General features: G+C 41.3%; 1 protein-coding gene across 1 annotated transcript; it reads left to right on the plus strand.

Moving 5' to 3' along the window:
* Positions 1–4144: 4144 nt before the first annotated feature.
* LOC132861882 (growth hormone-inducible transmembrane protein-like) lies at positions 4145–14513 on the plus strand. Its single transcript, XM_060893523.1, has 9 exons — positions 4145–4266; positions 6815–6957; positions 7537–7639; positions 7789–7900; positions 8158–8299; positions 8400–8508; positions 9208–9396; positions 13701–13872; positions 14115–14513. The coding sequence occupies exons 2-9, from the start codon at positions 6841–6843 to the stop codon at positions 14200–14202; spliced, it is 1032 nt and encodes a 343-aa protein (XP_060749506.1). The 5' UTR covers positions 4145–4266; positions 6815–6840; the 3' UTR covers positions 14203–14513.
* Positions 14514–18681: the final 4168 nt, after the last annotated feature.

Consider the following 18681-nt stretch of genomic DNA (forward strand, 5'->3'; position numbering starts at 1 on the left):
TCGGTATCGACGCCGATCCAAGCATTTTGAGTGGATCGGGTATCAATGGTCATGGGCGTCAGAACCATTATTTGTGGGTGGGACAGAACCCACCCACTTTTTACGACCAATAATATTGGACCCACCACTTTTACCGTCTCTATTCAACGCATATGTCTTTTTTTATTACTTTTCAGAGCGCCGCCAGTCGAATCCATTCTGCTTGAGGAATGCCCTAATAAATTAAACTCCATTCCATGTTTTACCTACAGCATTGACCACGCTCCTGCTTCCTAAAATCCATGGGCGTCGGAACCCTTATATGTGTGTGGGACAGGACACACCCACTTTTTATTTACCTCCGACGCCCATGCCCCTGGTTGTTGATTAATGAACAGCAAACATCATAGACTATTGCTTAAACTTATAAGAAAAATACACTTATATATTAAATTACATTAATGAAAATAAATATAATAAATGTGGCAGAACTGCCTGCGACAGACAGGCAAGTTTAGCAGGCGTCCTTTCCATTTACCTCAGCGCGTTAAACATGTCACTTATTTGGGTGCAAGGTTTACTGTTTAATACATTTTGCATTGTGTTTCAAGAGTTCTAATTTAAGATTCACTTTAAAATATTGCCTTTTCTTCAGAAAACTGTTAAAAGTACTGTTTGCTACTGCATTTATACTTTTTTTAAGGTTTCTTGTGTTTTCATTTTTTATCCAGTAATGGGCATTTTTGTATTTCTTTGCCAGAAACAAATAAATCTTAATAACTAAGTGAGTTGTATACATTCTTTAGTTTTAAAGGTAGAAAAGAACACAGATATCGGATCGGTATCGGCCGATACCGGCAAACGCTGGTATCGGAATCGGATCGGAAGAGAAAAAGTGGTATCGGTGCATCCCTAGTTGGAACATCGGTTCCCGGCGACTACGCGTCTGATAAAAAGAGAAATGCGAAGTGAGGTTTGATCCAGCCAGCTGGCATGATCTACTGACCAACGCTACTTTAATCAATTCGACAATTTATTCGAGAAAAAAGCTGAATTCGACGAAGTAAGAGTAAAACTAAACCTTGATGATGAGTGAATCTTTCAAGACCCACCACAAGACCCACCCCCAAGACCACCACCCCTTCACAGCACCTCCCACCACCAGCACCACCCACAAAGAAAATATCAACATTCAAGACGTTCTAGGGAATTCTTACATCTAATAGATAGAATAATTGAAAACTTTGCATGTCTACAGCGCACTTCAAAACACTTCTGATAGTATGTTCAATCTTTGCATAACTCTCAGGAATCCTTGAATTGGTGTGTTTTGTTGAATAAAGAATTGTTAAGACATTTTTACATTAGACATGGCACAGAAGATTGTTTCAACTAGTCTGCACTGTAAATCCAAATGATTAAAATAATTAAATAGATTGAGTAGTCAACTTAATTTTTATAAAACAATTCAACTAACTTAAGTATTTTAAGTTTCTAGTACTTTTTTCATCTTTTGATTTTATTAAACTAATTATTTTTGATTAACTCAAACTATTAGCAGATTAAGTATGTGACACTTAAGAGTATAATTTCATTGTACTTATTTCTGTTGTTTCAAAATTAGAATTTCAAAAGTTTTTTGAAAAATTGAGGTAAAATGAGCTGCAAGCAAACTATTATACAACTCTCCAAACATATAATGATAAATATTTAAACTTAAAATATCAAATAAACATTTTAAATTAATCAGGATTATTGGTGATCAATGTGATTTTTACAAGCTATTATACGTATGTCTGAAAGAGGGGGTGGTGGGAGAGAAAGGGGGCTCTTGGAGTCAACAGAAATAATTCCTATCGGTAAGCAATATATCAATACAATCATTAACTTTATTATTATGAACTATAAACCTAAAACTAACATAATAAAATCATGACATACATCTGTCAAATCAAAGGTCTGACCTTTGACCTATTCCTATCAGTAAACATTATATAATTACAGTCATAAACTTTATTATTTATGATTTTTCGTTTCTGGTTTTATTGTTTTATTGGGGTCATACAACTGTCAAAAATAGGTTAAGGAAAGATGCCCTTTATATCTCTCTTATATAGTATATATAACATATATGTTTATATTAAACATAGTATATATATATAGATAATTTTATAATATATTGTATATGTGTATATATGAACTATTATTTACTAAAATGTATAATTTTACATATAAAAAATTTATATTTGAATCACAGACATCTAATATCTCACACTTATATAGTGTGAAGGTTGAATCTCTGTTACTAATATTATTAATTATTATTATTAATTGACCTACACCAAATACACACACTTCTAATTTACATCCATCAACTTGTTTACATGCTGTTTTGCACACTTTTTTGCTCTTTGCACACTCTAACATTTCAGTCGTTGTGCACATACTGTACAATATTTCCGTTGCTGTTTTTGCACAGTCCTTTACACTATCTCAGGGACCTGCTGCTAAGTAACTGTGTTCATTCTAGTATTACTGCACACAATATTTTCTGAACATACAGTATTGACACTGGTCGGTCGGCGCTGTTTCTGTTTACTGTCTTTTGTGTCTTTTTTGTATTTTGTCTAATGTCTTGTAACTTTTTGACTGCACTGTCTTTTGTCCTGCACTGTCTTGTCTGTCTTGTCCTGCACTGTTTGCACCAGGTTGCACAGTTGCATTTTATGGGGCTAGGACTAACTTACTAAGTCCTTAGCTCTGCAGGGCTCTCAAGTTTTTAAGACAGGCAAGCGTGACATCTCCACCCCCCAAAAAAATGGGGGAGTTGTTGTGTTTGGTAAGGATCACTGACTGCAATTTAACCAAATACAAAGTATTTGTTTAATTTTCATTTATTAATTTGTGTGTGTGGGAGAGAGAGAGAGAGAGAGAGAGAGAGAGAGAGAGATTATGACTGGTGTTGTTTATTGTAAGTGTTTGTTGCCTTTTTGGACTCCTTTTCATTTGTAATGTTGCTCCCATATAAAACAGTTCAGCACAAGCCCAGACATTTTTAGGGTCATGATTGAGGACAATGTCCCATCCAGAGACAAGCTGTTTCATGTTGAGGTTTTGTTCAAACCGACCATCTAAAATACCCTCGCTTTTTTTCTTTTTTCTTTTCTTTTTTTTTTCATTGATGTGTGTTGTGATAATGTTGTGTGGGGGCACGGTGGCTTAGTGGTTAGCACGTTCGCCTCACACCTCCAGGGTTGGGGGTTTGATTCCCGCCTTCGCCTTGTGTGTGTGGAGTTTGCATGTTCTCCCCTTGCCTCTGGGGTTTCCTCCGGGTACTCCGGTTTCCTCCCCCGGTCCAAAGACATGCATGGTAGGTTGATTGGCATCTCTGGAAAATTGTCCGTAGTGTGTGATTGCGTGAGTGAATGTGAGTGTGTGTGCCCTGTAATGGGTTGGCACTCCGTCCAGGGTGTATCCTGCCTTGATGCCAGATGACGCCTGAGATAGGCACAGGCTCCCTGTGACCCGAGGTAGTTCGGATAAGCGGTAGAAAATGAGTGAGTGAGTGATTGTTGTGTTAAATCTGACCCAGAGAGTGCTATTTTCTGATTGGCTATTGTGTAGCCTCTTTTTTGATTGGCTGATAAGTGTCGGGCTTGACTAAGAACTGAGACACGCTTGATTCATGCCCGGTTCCATAGAGACAGCGGTGCAGACAGATACATTTTGGGCGCTGCGGCATATTAAATATATGATAGGTAGTCAAAAAGTTTTTCTGCGTGAGAAATACGATGTGTGGCGGGAGCGTGACAAAAGACTCTCAATGCGTGACACTTGACAGCCCTGGCTCTGTCTTTGTTTTATGTAGCACCATGATCCTGGAGAAACGTTGTCTCATTTCACTCTGTACTGTAAAAGCTATTTATGGTTGTAATGGCAATAAAAGCTTCTTGACTTGACTTGACTAATATTATTAACCCAAAAATGGCCTTTAAGTTGCTTTTTTATATTTATAGCTTCTTCATGAATTATTTAACATATTAATTACATTAACATTAACAAAACTAATACATTTAAATCTGAATTTGTTTGTATAGAAATTGTGTGTTATGGCTAAAGGCACGTTCTCTCAACGGCGAACTCAAAATCCCATAATGCACTGCGTGCCGAGTTCTGACAACTTCCGGGCGGAACTTTCGAGAAATCTCCTCAGTGTTGCGTCAACTGCGGGTTCTGCTGTGAAGGTGAAAGACGGGCGCGTTATTCGTGTTTATTAAAGAGTTTCTAGTAAGTGACTTTCATTTTACTGTTTATTAGATCATTGTAATCTTAACATAAACATATATCTTTATGCATTCGTTGTTTTTGAGCTAAATTATGACGTTCGCGTGACATAAACATGCTAACAAGCTAAATAAGCTAGCGTTAAGTTCAGTAATATGAACCGTCACAAACTCTTTATTTTAAGTATCTACTTATTATTTATCTACAAAGTGTCACTTTTACAACGTAAATAAATTACTCAGTTAATTTATCTGCAAGATAACATGAAATCCAGCTAGTATTCAGAATCATTATCAGAATCAGGTTTATTGGCCAAGTGTGTTTTTGTTGACACACACAAGGAATTTGGTTCCAGCAGTTTGTGACTCTACAATACACACATAAATAACACTATACTATACAATACACACATAAATAACACTATACTATACAATACACACATAAATAACACTATACTATACAATACAGACATAAATAACACTATACTATACAATACACACATAAATAACACTATACTATACAATACAGACATAAATAACACTATACTATACAATACAGACATAAATAACACTATACTATACAATACACACATAAATAACACTATACTATACAATACACACATAAATAACACTATACTATACAATACAGACATAAATAACACTATACTATACAATACACACATAAATAACACTATACTATACAATACACACATAAATAACACTATACTATACAATACACACATAAATAACACTATACTATACAATACACACATAAATAACACTATACTATACAATACAGACATAAATAACACTATAGTATACAATACAGACATAAATAACACTATAGTATACAATACACACATAAATAACACTATACTATACAATACACACATAAATAACACTATACTGTACAATACACACAAATAACACTATACTGTACAATACACACATAAATAACACTATACAATACAATACACACATAAATAACACTATACTATACAATACACACATAAATAACACTATACTATACAATACACACATAAATAACACTATACTATACAATACACACATAAATAACACTATACTATACAATACACACATAAATAACACTATACTATACAATACACACATAAATAACACTATACTATACAATACACACATAAATAACACTATACTGTACAATACACACAAATAACACTATACTATACAATACACACATAAATAACACTATACTATACAATACACACATAAATAACACTATACTATACAATACACACATAAATAACACTATACTATACAATACACACATAAATAACACTATATTATACAATACACACATAAATAACACTATACTATACAATACACACATAAATAACACTATATTATACAATACACACATAAATAACACTATACTATACAAACTATACAAGACAATGCAGACGATGAGACAATATAGACAGAATGAGTATTAAATATGAATATATTTAATAATATATATTATGAGTAATATTATTCTTATGTACAATATACAGCAGTAGTGTGTAATATATACAGATGATGTGATGACTGACAGTCCTGATAATGCAGCACTTATAGATATGAAGCAGTGAATATAATTATGGTGAGGTGTTAATCAGGGTGATTGTCTGGGGAAAGAAACTGTTCCTGTGTCTGGCAGTTTTAGTAAGTAAAGTTCTGTAGTGCCTGAGAGAAGGGAGGAGCTGAAAGAGGTTGTCTCCAGGGTGCAAAGGGTCAGGGGTGATTTTTCCTGCCTGGTTTCTGGTTCTTGTGCCGTACAAGCACTGGGAGGTGGGCAGGGGTGCACCAATTATTATTTCTGCTGTTTTTACTGTTCGTTGCAGTCTGTTCCTGTCCTTCAAACTTCAAACAAAGTTCAAACTTATTATAGATAATTCTACAATAAATATATAATTATACATTAAATATATAATTATACACATTGTGAATTTATATATATGTATTAATATGAATTAAACATGTTAAACATTTTAGCTGTCAGATTTAGGTGTGTAAATTCTCTGATGGGTGCAGATGTTTATAGAACATTTATTTTTTATTCGTTATGTTAAAGATGTGATTTTCTTGGCAATAACGTGGTCTTGTAAAATAAATGAATGAAATAAATGAAAACTTGACGCATCCAGAACCATTAAAAAGCTGAACACAACATGAACTCAGTTGCTGCTTGTTACTGTAACCTTGCTGTGTTCTGTACATAACCTTCCATCGGATTACAAGTAACATGCAAATAAACACCTACATGTAGTGTCCATATAACCAGTTTATTCAGGATGAGGTTAGGAATGTTGTTCATGTCTTACTCTGAACCCACAGAGAGCTCCCGGTCTGATTCTCTGGCTTTGCGAATATAGAATCATTTCTGCTTTAGGGCGTGAGAGCTGTGTGTTTATAACTGTGTGTCACCTGCTTTACGTTGTTGCCAGCTGAATAAATCAGGTCTGAATAGAGAAAAGCACTGACTGAGTTGCTGTTTATTAACACATCTGATAACCTCTGTGTTTGTCCCACAGGTTGTTTTAGTGTGTGTTTTGGAGCGATGTTGGTGGCACGGTTGGCGTGCCTGCGGGGTCTCCCCGCGACCGGCCTGAGGTCTGCTCTGACCCAGAGGATCCCTGCTCTTAAACCTGCTACACCTCTGATCAAACCTCAGCAGGTAAACACCATCCTCACTGTCTGATCTACACAACTTACACACATCAGGTCACAAGGAAAGCTTTCTGATTGTAGAACAATTTTATTTTTTACTTTGAATAGTTCCTCAGACAGAAAACCAAAAACCATGTAATGGTTCTAATTCTTTTGAGTGTGATTATACTGATGCCGATATTAAACATGAAATAAAGATCTTCCTCCAGTGCTGTCTTCAGCTCTGACCACCACCACGGGTTCAACGTTAATTGTGGGTTTTTTGTTTATTAATGTCTTTCTTCTCACCACAGTTCCATAAAATCTGAGCTGTGGATCTCTCCAGCTCCTTCACAATTTCTCTAGTTCTCTCGATTGGTTCTTTGACTAATCCCCTCTTTACCTTATCACTGATATTTGGTGGAGCATCTTCTTCAGGCAGCGGCGCAGTTGTTCTTTACATTCGTTAATAAAAGATTCATCATTGCTCTGAGAGTTGTTCAGAATTTATAGTGTTTCAGAACAGATGCTGGTCTCTTCGTGACAGCGGATCTCCAGCTATGTAACTAATGCTGCTGCTGCTGTTCTCCTTTTCTGTGTGTCCCAGGGTTTCTCCAGCAGACCCAGGTTTGGACTGCGGCGCAGTAAGACAGCCAAAGATCAGCTGCAGGAGGCGGCATTTGAACCGGCTTCAGAGACGGCGTTTAAAAGTGATCATTCGTTTATCATAATTTTATTAGTTTAATTGCCGTTATATTACACACAACTCTCATCTCTCTCCTTCTCCATCTCTCCGTCTCTCTCTTTCTCTCTCTCTCTCTTTCTCTCTCTCTCTGTCTCTCCCTCTCTCTCTCTATAGTTGATCAGATGGGGAGGATTTTTCTGGCTGGCGGAGCTGCAGTTGGACTCGGAGCTCTGTGTTATTATGGTCTTGGCATGTCCAATGAGATCGGTGCTCTGGAGAAAGCTGTGTGAGTCTCAGCTTCTTTTTGTTAGTATAACGAGAAAACACAAACATTTAACGTGGCAATGCTGCGAAACAAACATCACACCTGGCGAACTCGGATTTGACCTCACTTCCTGTTTCAGTTGCCCTCCCATGTTAAAATTCGGAGCTTGTTTGTAAAGAACTGTCTCACAAACCTGAAATGAGCCGGTCCTGTGTCATCATGCTGCAATTCATAAAACGCATTATTTATCTATACATTACACTCTCTGTATCTCTCAGAATCTGGCCCCAGTACGTGAAGGACCGGATCCACTCCACCTACATGTACTTTGCAGGCAGCGTGGGCATTACCGCTCTCTCCGCTGTGGCCGTCAGCAGGACTCCGGCTCTCCTGGGTCTCATGATGAAAGGATCGTGGGTGGTATGCGGAAGTATTCACACCCTGCTGTATTTTACCGAACTGCCTTTAACATGCACGTTAGAGTGTACAATGTGATACACAATGTGTGTGTGTGTCTTAGGCTATAGGAGCAACGTTTGCAGCGATGATCGGTGCCGGGATGCTGGTCAGGACCATCTCCTACGAACACAGTCCCATTCCTAAACACCTGTCCTGGATGCTGTATGCAGGTAATAACACTATAACTACACTTCATCACTACAAACCCATCACAGGACTGTTCGGGGTAGATGTGCCAGATCAGAGTTCACTCAAGGTCACACTTCCTGTTTTAATATGTTAAACTGGAAAAAAAAACTGAAGGTAAAATCTCCAGCAGTGCAGTACATGTTTCTTACACTTGATGGCAGCACCGAGATTTATTAATAAAGAAAAAGAGTTAAAGAAATTGAAGTAAAAGAATTGCAACGTGTGCCATTGTGCACATCATTAATCTGGAAGGGATTTTATCTGTTCAAAATAAAGGAAGTTTCATTCGGACTGTGACTTTTACTCGTGCCATTTACTTGGTTGTCTTTTTTTTAATCTATTTTTCTCCCTATACATGTTGTTTTTATTTGTTTGTTTATTTACTGATTTATTTATTATTTATGAATTTATTCTGTATTATTTGTATTGGTTTGTTTATTATAGAAGTCACCGAATAGAGAACCATATAGATTTAACATGCAGTAAGTATTTATTAAGTAGATGTGTATATAAAGCTGTGCTGTTTAATTTATATACTTAGTTTTATCGTAGACTCTTTAACCGGTGTTTAAACATTTATTTTGAAAATAAACATATAAAACGTAATCATAAACTGCATTAAAAAGAATTGATTTTGGTTAATACATGTACTAAATGTGTGTGTGTGTGTGTGCTTGTAGGTGTAATGGGTGCTGTCGTGGCCCCCCTCACCCTGTTGGGTGGTCCCCTGATGATGCGTGCAGCGTGGTACACAGCAGGTATCGTGGGCGGTCTCTCCACTGTGGCCATGTGCGCTCCTAGTGAGAAATTCCTGAACATGGGCGGGCCGCTGGCCGCCGGCCTTGGAGTCGTCTTCGTCTCCTCACTGGGTTTGTACTCATTACACACACTGATTAAACCATGTGTGTGTGTCCGGGGCGGCATTAAACCCATGTCTCACACACCTTACACACTCCACACTCCTTACACACTCCACACACCTTTCACACCTTACACATTCCACACACCTTACACACTCCACACACCTTGCACACTTCACACACCTCAAATCAAAATCAAATCAAGTTTTATTTATCACATACACATACATACAGGGTACGACATGCAGTGAAATGCTTTTTGCATCTGTCCGGTATATAAGCATAAAAAAAAGGAATGCAATTTAAAAATAAATAAATAAAATTAACCGTCGTTGTTGGAGATCAGGCCAATCACAACAGTGTCATCAGCAAACTTGCTGATGGTGGTGGAGTTGGAAGTGGCCACACAGTCATACGTGTACAGTGAGTACAGCAGGGGGCTCAGAATACTACCCTGGGGAGCTCCAGTGCTGAGGGTGAGGGTAGATGAGGTATGTTTGCCCAACCGTACGGCTTGTGTTGTCTGTCAGGAAGTTGGAGATCCATTGACACAGCAGCAGGCTGAGTCCCAGGACCTCCAACTTAGACGTGAGCGTGGAGGGAATTATGGTATTGTACGCTGAACTGTAGTCCATAAACAGCATTTTTGCATGATTCCCTTTTCTGAAGTCCAGGTGGCTTATCGTGGTGTGGAGAAGATCAGCATTGGCGTCCTCAGTAGAGCGGTTCTGGTGGTACGCGAACTGTAGTGGATCCAGTGTGTCTGGTAGTGATGCATTGATGAAGTCTCTGACAAGACTCTCGAAGCAGTTCATCACTATTGAGGTCACAGCTACAGGGCGGCAGTCATTGAGGCAGGCGGGCTGGGGTTTCTTTGGAACAATGGTGGACTGTTTGAAGCATGAGGGGACAATAGACTGTTCCAGTGAGAGTTTGAATATCTCAGTGAACACCGGTGCTAGCTGGTCAGCGCAGGCTTTCAGAACCCGACCTGTGATGCTCCCTGGTCCTGCTGCCTTCCTGGTGTTCACTCTCCTGAATGCCCTCCTCACGTCATGTTCCGAGATGGTGAACGTGTTTACCTTTCCAGCTCTCTCAGCGTGCATGCTGTTTGTGCCGCTAGCACCGTTAGCGTGGTTAGCTGCAGCCTCGAGGCGAGCATAAAAGGTGTTTAGCTCGTCTGCCAGAGAAGCGTCCGCATTTCCCATTCTAGAATCAGGTGTTCTATAGTCTGTATTGTTCCTTAGTCCCTGCCACAGGTTCCTAGAGCCACCATGTTGGAACTGTGACTCTAGTTTCTTCCCATAGCTCTGCGCACACTGTAAGATGCAGCCTTGTACTCGTCCATGTCCCCGGTGGCGAGCCCCGTGTTGTAGGCAGCAGAGCGGGATCTCAGAGCATCACGGATGGTTTTATCCACCCACGGTTTCTGGTTGGGAAACTTTCTGATGGTGGTTTTCTGCACCGTATCATCCGCTACTTTCCCAATGAATCCCACAACGGTTTCCGTAAACATGTTGACGTCATCAGAGCTGCGCCTGAACATGTCCCAGTCTGCATCATCTAGAGCGTACTGCAGAGCGGCCACCAATTGGTCAGTCCAGCGCGCGACCTCTCTCTGAACTGGAACTTCCTGTTTCAGCCTTTGTTTGTAAACGCGCATGAGGAAGATGGCAGCATGGTCCGATTTCCCAAACGGTGGACGTGATTGCGCCTTGTAGCTGTTCTTAAATGGTGTGTATCAGTGGTCCAGTGTCCTTTTGCCCCTGGTGGGGCAGGTGATGTGCTGCTGAAAGTTTGCTAATGCGTGCTTGAGGTTGGCACTATTAAAGTCTCCCACCACAATGAGCGCAGCGTCCCGATGCTGTGTTTGGTGTAGCGTTAGTGTCTTAATTATCTATTAGAAGTCCCATACTTCAGTGTCCGTGTCTGCTTGAGGATTAATATAAATTGGCACTGTCTATGACTGAGCTGAATTCCCGAGGTAGATAAAAGGGCCGACATTTGATTAGTAGTTCCAGATTTGTTGTGCAGGAGCGTGTAAGAGAAAAACTCGCGCTGTCACACCAGTGGTTGTTCACCATCAGACACACTCCACCTCCCCTTGACTTCCCCGACACCAGTGTTCTGTCCGTGCGGTAAACCGAGAAAAACTCGGCCGGCTGGATGGCGTGGTCTGGTACTGCTGGGTTCAGCCATGTCTTGGTGAAGCAGAGAAGGTTGCAGTCCCGAATGTCCCTCTGGAATGTGACCCTTGCCCTGAGGTCATTGAGCTTGTTTTCCAGAGACTGGACGTTGGCTAACAGGATACTAGGTAAGGGAGCGCAGTGTGCGCGTCCCCTCAGCCTGTTCCTGTTGCTGGTTTCCCTCGCGGACCCCGGTGCGGGTCACGTCCTTTGTTTCCCCTCAGGATCTCGCTTGGCCAGCATGGGTCCGGGTTTAAAAACAGCGAAGGGTGAGTGTATTGTACACCAGTAGATATAAGAATGGCTCTGTCATATCTAATGATGTCCATATTCTATAAATAAAACGGTATCCATATAAATAAATAAATAAAATAAACAAAAAAGGTAAAGTGTAACCGGAGCAGTTGCGACGGCAGCCGAACTCACCGGCGCCATCTTAGTTCCCACCTTACACACTCCACACACCTTACACACCTTACATACTCCACACACCTTACACACCTTACACACTCCACACCCCTTACACACCTTACACACTCCACACCCCTTACACACTCCACACACCTTACACACTCCACACACACTCCACACACCTTACACACTCCACACACCTTACACACTCCACACCCCTTACACACTCCACACACCTTACACACTCCACACACCTTACACACTCCACACACCTTACACACTCCACACACCTTACACACTCCACACCCCTTACACACCTTACACACTCCACACACCTTACACACTCCACACCCCTTACACACTCCACACCCCTTACACACTCCACACACCTTACACACTCCACACACCTTACACACTCCACACACCTTACACACTCCACACCTTTTACACAACTTACACACTCCACACACCTTTCACACTCCACACACCTTACACACTCCACACCCCTTACACACTCCACACACCTTACACACTCCACACACACTCCACACACCTTACACACTCCACACACCTTACACACTCCACACCTTTTACACAACTTACACACTCCACACACCTTTCACACTCCACACACCTTACACACCTTACACACTCCACACCCCTTACACACCTTACACACTCCACACACCTTACACACTCCACACACCTTACACACTCCACACACCTTACACACTCCACACACCTTACACACTCCACACACCTTACACACTCCACACACCTTACACACCTTACACACTCCACACACCTTACACACCTTACACACTCCACACACCTTACACACTCCACACACCTTACACACTCCACACCCCTTACACACTCCACACCCCTTACACACTCCACACACCTTACACACTCCACACACCTTACACACTCCACACACCTTACACACACCTTACACACTCCACACCTTTTACACAACTTACACACTCCACACACCTTTCACACTCCACACACCTTTCACACTCCACACACCTTTCACACTCCACACACCTTTCACACTCCACACACCTTTCACACTCCACACACCTTACACACTCCACACACCTTACACACACCTTACACACTCCACACACCTTACACACTCCACACCCCTTACACACTCCACACACCTTACACACTCCACACACACTCCACACACCTTACACACTCCACACACCTTAACACACACCTTACACACTCCACACCTTTTACACAACTTACACACTCCACACACCTTTCACACTCCACACACCTTTCACACTCCACACACCTTTCACACTCCACACACCTTTCACACTCCACACACCTTTCACACTCCACACACCTTTCACACTCCACACACCTTTCACACTCCACACACCTTTCACACTCCACACACCTTACACACTCCACACACCTTTCACACTCCACACACCTTACACACACCTTACACACTCCACACACATTCCACACAACTTACACACTCCACACACCTTACACATGCCACACACATTCACATAAGAACCACTTTACCTGGTTCAGAGACTGTGCTTTGGCTGTCGAAAAAGAAAGAACTGGTTCTAAATTAGGCTCCGAACCAGCACTCAAACTGCCTCGGTGGAAAAGGGGCACATGTGTTACCTTTTATAGTGATAATGGGATACTGTCTGAATTTTTCCCATGATGCTGTTGTCCCAGGCACCATGTTTCTGCCCCCCACTTCGGCGTTCGGAGCAGGTCTGTACTCTGTGGCTGTTTACGGAGGTCTGATCCTCTTTGGCATGTTCCTGTTGTACGACACACAGAAGGTGATCAAACGAGCCGAGACGTACCCGCTGTACGCCACGCAGAAATACGACCCAATCAACGCGTAAGAAATAACATCACCTCCAATATAACAGTGCTGCATACAGTCTCAATCATTTACACTTTCATATTTATTGATGTAAGGAGTTAATTTATACCCAGGTTTAAAAAAATAAATGTACACTGTAGTTAATAATGAAGTAGATAGTACTTATGGGTAGGGCTGGGTCACATAAGAAATGTTTGAGGGAATGGGTTGTGTGTTTTTGGTTGTAGGTAATGGTGTGTATGTGTGTGTGTTCACAGCTGTATGGGAATCTACGCAGACACACTGAACATCTTCATCAGAATGGTCATGATTTTGGCTAACGGTGGTGGAGGAAGGAAGAAGTAAATCATCATCATTACACTTCTAAACATCAGAGGAAGTGAGAGATTGGACTGTGAAGTGTTCATAAGAGGGAAAAATCCAACCCATTCCTGCTTTTGGGGTTTAGTTGTCAGGTCTATCCTCCATCAGAAGCTCACTGGACAGCGAGAGCTCCTCAATACGCCTGATTTATAGATGTATTTATTTTCAAAGAGCTGAATCGTATGTGTTTATAGGTGATTTGTCTCTTTGCTCAGGCTGTGTGCAGTGGAGCTTCATTAGCACTGTGTTCAGGTAATAGAGCTGTGCTAGATTCTCTGTTTCATAATTCTCTGTTCTCTGTTCCATAATTTTTCTTTCAGTAAATAAAATTCTGCATGTCTCGAGCAGAAAAGAAAACATTCTAAACTCTTAACATTGAAAGAGTTTGATTCAGTTGCATTTATTTTACTATGCAATAAATAAAATATCAAAATAATAAATATAGACATGAAGCTCTGTGTGCCTTTATATAAGTCCTTATCTGCTGCAGTCCACTCCTAACCTCTGACTAGGAAAGCCAAAGAAATCTCCTTCCCTTCACCTGGATTTCCTACTGAGGACCCCGAGTTCAGCAAGTGACTTTGTCTCAACATGTCTGCTCACATCCTCAGCAGTAAACACAGCAGCACTGCTTGCTTTTAAACACACATTTTCTTTGCATCAACCAGCATAGATTTTATCGCTAAAATTAATTTAATATACTAAATTGATTTGATATTCTGAGCTGACAGGTGTAGAGTTAAGTGGCTCTAACTTAACAAATAAACACAGAGACATGTCCAGCGTGTGCTCTCTAAGCATTGCTTTATTACTCTGCTTGGTTTTCCACGCCCTCCGTCTAACCACAAGGGGGCAACGTCACATTATGTGTCCTATAAAATCCCTTAACAGTACAACAGGTGAAAAAGCCCCACCCACAGCTCCATTTATAACCTAATCTACTTCTGAATAAACAGCTGTACGATGCACTCTGTATAACACACTAATCACACTGTATGACACACACTGTACTCACACTGTCTGTACTCACACTTTGGCAGAAATGGAGTAAATTTCATTCATTCATTCATCTACCGCTTATCCGAACTACCTCGGGTCACGGGGAGCCTGTGCCTATCTCAGGCGTCATTGGGCATCAAGGCAGGATACACCCTGGACGGAGTGCCAACCCATCGCAGGGCACATACACACACACTCATTCACTCACGCAACCACACACTAGGGACAATTTTACCAGAGATGCCAATCAACCTACCATGCATGTCTTTGGACCAGGGGAGGAAACCAAAGTACCCCGGAGGAAACCCCCGTGGCACGGGGAGAACATGCAAACTCCACACACACAAGGTGGAGGCGGGAATCGAACCCCGACCCTGGAGGTGTGAGGCGAACGTGCTAACCACTAAGCCACCGTGCCCCCCTGGAGTAAATTTAATTCTGATTATTTTCTGTACAACGTTTTGGTATTTTTAAATTTCTGTTATTACATGAAAAAAATTAACATGTCTTCCCTCTGTTGTGGTAGTCTTGAAAAAATAGCACAATGGTAGACATGGGCAAAAGGTTCACAATTTATGTGTACTGCTGGGCAGCAGGACCCAACACCCCTCATGTAGCATGAGAGAGAAAACGGCCCTGAGCATTCATTACACTGAGATTTTATCAGCATGATTCAGAATCAGGTTTATTGGCCAAGTGTGTTGACACACACAAGGAATTTGGTTCCAGCTGTTTGTGACTCTCAAAAGTACAGACATAACACTATACTATACAAACTATACAAGACAATGCAGATGATGAGATACAATATAGACAGAATGAGTATTAAATATGAATATAGAATATGAATGATCAGTTATGTACATAACGTGTGGGAGTGCAAATAACAATATTGTGCAATGTTATGCTTTTTGTACAATATACAGCAGCAGTAGTGTGTAATATATACAGGTGATGTAATGACTGACAGTCCTGATAATGCAGTACTTATAGATATGAAGCAGGGAATATAATTATAGTGAGTTGTTAATCAGGGTGATTGTCTGGGGAAAGAAACTGTTCCTGTGTCTGGCAGTTTTAGTAAACAAAGTTCTGTAGTGCCTGAGAGAAGGGAGGAGCTGAAAGATGTTGTGTCCAGGGTGCGAAGGGTCAGAGGTGATTTTTCCTGCCCGGTTTCTGGTTCTTGTGTCGTACAAGCCCTGGGGGGTGGGCAAGGGGGCACCAGTTATTCTTTCTGCTGTTTTTACTGTGCGTTGCAGTCTGTTCCTGTCCTGTTTAGTTGCACCGAAGGAGATGGTGATGGATGTGAACAGGACAGATTCAATGACTGCAGTGTAGAACAGCATCAACAGCTCCTGTGGCAGACCAAACTTCCTTAATTGGTGTAGAAAGTACATCCTCTGCTGGGCCTTTTTGAGTTTATGTTGCACTCTCATTTCAGGTCTTGGGAAATGGTAGTGCCCAGAAACTTGAAGCCCAGATGACACAGGGCTGTTGGATATTGTGAGGGGGAGTAGTGTTGAGGGGTCTTTCCTAAAGTTTTGAGGGTGTTTAGCTCTAGACTGTTCTGACTGCACCGTAGCACCAGCCGCTTCACCTCCTGCCGGAATGCAAACTCATCACCATCTTGGATAAGACCGATGAGCATAGTATCATCTGCAAATTTCAGGAGTTTAATAGTTTGTTCACTTGAAGTGCAGTCATTAGTGTGGAGGGAGAATAGAAGTGGGGAGAGGACACATCTCTGAGGAGCGCCAGTGCTGAATGCTGGAGGTGACACCTCCCAGTCTCACCTGTTGTTTCCTGCCTGTCAGGAAGCTGGTGATCCACTGACAGATGGAAGGGGGTACAGAGAGCCTTAGGAGTTTGAAGTGGAGAATTATTGTATTAAAAGCTGAATTGAAGTCGACAAACAGAATCCGGGCGTCTGTCCCTGGGCAGTCCAGGTGTTCCAGAATGTAGTGCAGTCCAATGTTGACTGCATCGTCCACTGATCTGTTTGCACGGTAGGCAAACTGCAGGGGATCCAGCATCTGTTCTGTGACAGTCTTTAGGTGGGCCAATACCAGCTGTTCAAAGGTCTTCATTACAACAGATGTCAGAGCGACAGGCCTGTAGTCATTCAGGTAGGCTGGCTCTTGTAGTTTGTGATGTCTTGCAGGCCTTTCCACACTGATGCAGGGTTGTTATCTGAAAACTTGCTTCTCAGCTTTTCAGAGTAGATTCTTTTGGTTATTATGACAAGTATTTTTCAGTTTGGCTGTGAACCATGGCTTGTTGTTACTGTATTTGCAGAAGGTTTTGGTTGGCACACACATGTCTTCACATAAACTGATGTACGATGTCACAGTGTCAGTCAGTTCATCCAGACTGTCAGTTCCAACCTCAAAGATACTCCAATCAGTGCAGTCAAAACAGTCTTGTAGTTCCTGCTTCGCCTCACTGGTCCATCTCTTCACTGTTTTTACTACAAGCTTAGTAGATTTTAGTTTCTGCCTGTATGTTGGAATAAGATGGACCAAACAGTGATCAGAGTTCCCCAAGGCTGCCATGGGTAGAGGTCTTCTCGGGTCTAAAGAAATGTACCCGACCCGAAGTGACCTGAATCACTTTTTACCCGAACCCGACGTCCATAATTTTTAAAAAAGTTCTTACATTTTTTTTAATTTAAGAAAGACCCAACCCGAGACAAACCCGAAAAAATTAGACCCGAGTCTGACCCGACCAGTTGGGAATTTTTTTTTACCCGATCGGACCCGAATGTTGTACACACCGATGCAGCCCTGCACGCACCAGTCCTACAGAATGGATTCAAAATTGATTGACAGGTTTGTTTCAGTGAAAATTATCTTATCGCCAGCAACACGATGTCACAAGCGGTCTTGGCAAACAGAGGAGAGGTTGGAAAAGGACTCGAGTCGATGCACACAGGCAAGATACAATAGTCGGGTCTTCTCGGGTCCGTTCGGTAAAAACACATTCATTTTAAATTATCCGAGACCTGATGCCGCTATTATTATACCCGACACGTGTCCGAGGCACACGTGAAACTTTTAGACCCGAACCCGCTCGGGTCTTGGGTCGGACCTCGGGTTTTCAGATCTAAGTGGACCCATGAAGACCTCTAGTCCTGGGTACAGAGCGATATGCGTCTTTAAGAATTGTCTAGCAATGTAGTGAATTTTTCTCCCTTGTGGGACAATTTATATGCTGTCTGTATTTTGGAAGTTCAAGTGTTAGTTTTTTCCTGTTAAAGTCAACAAGGATAATAAAAAGAGAATCCGGATTATTTTGCTCCAAGCCTGATATTCAGCTTATTCATGCTAATTAACACGTTAATCAGACTGTTAATCTTGACTGTTAAAACAGGATCTGAAGAAAGGAAAACATCCTCAATCATTGGATAAATGTACAACACATGATCATCTCCTGATCAGGATAATCTTAAAAATTTGGCCAAGT

The sequence above is a fragment of the Tachysurus vachellii genome, chromosome 2 (assembly GCF_030014155.1).
Source record: "Tachysurus vachellii isolate PV-2020 chromosome 2, HZAU_Pvac_v1, whole genome shotgun sequence".
Classification (NCBI taxonomy): Eukaryota; Metazoa; Chordata; class Actinopteri; order Siluriformes; family Bagridae; genus Tachysurus; species Tachysurus vachellii.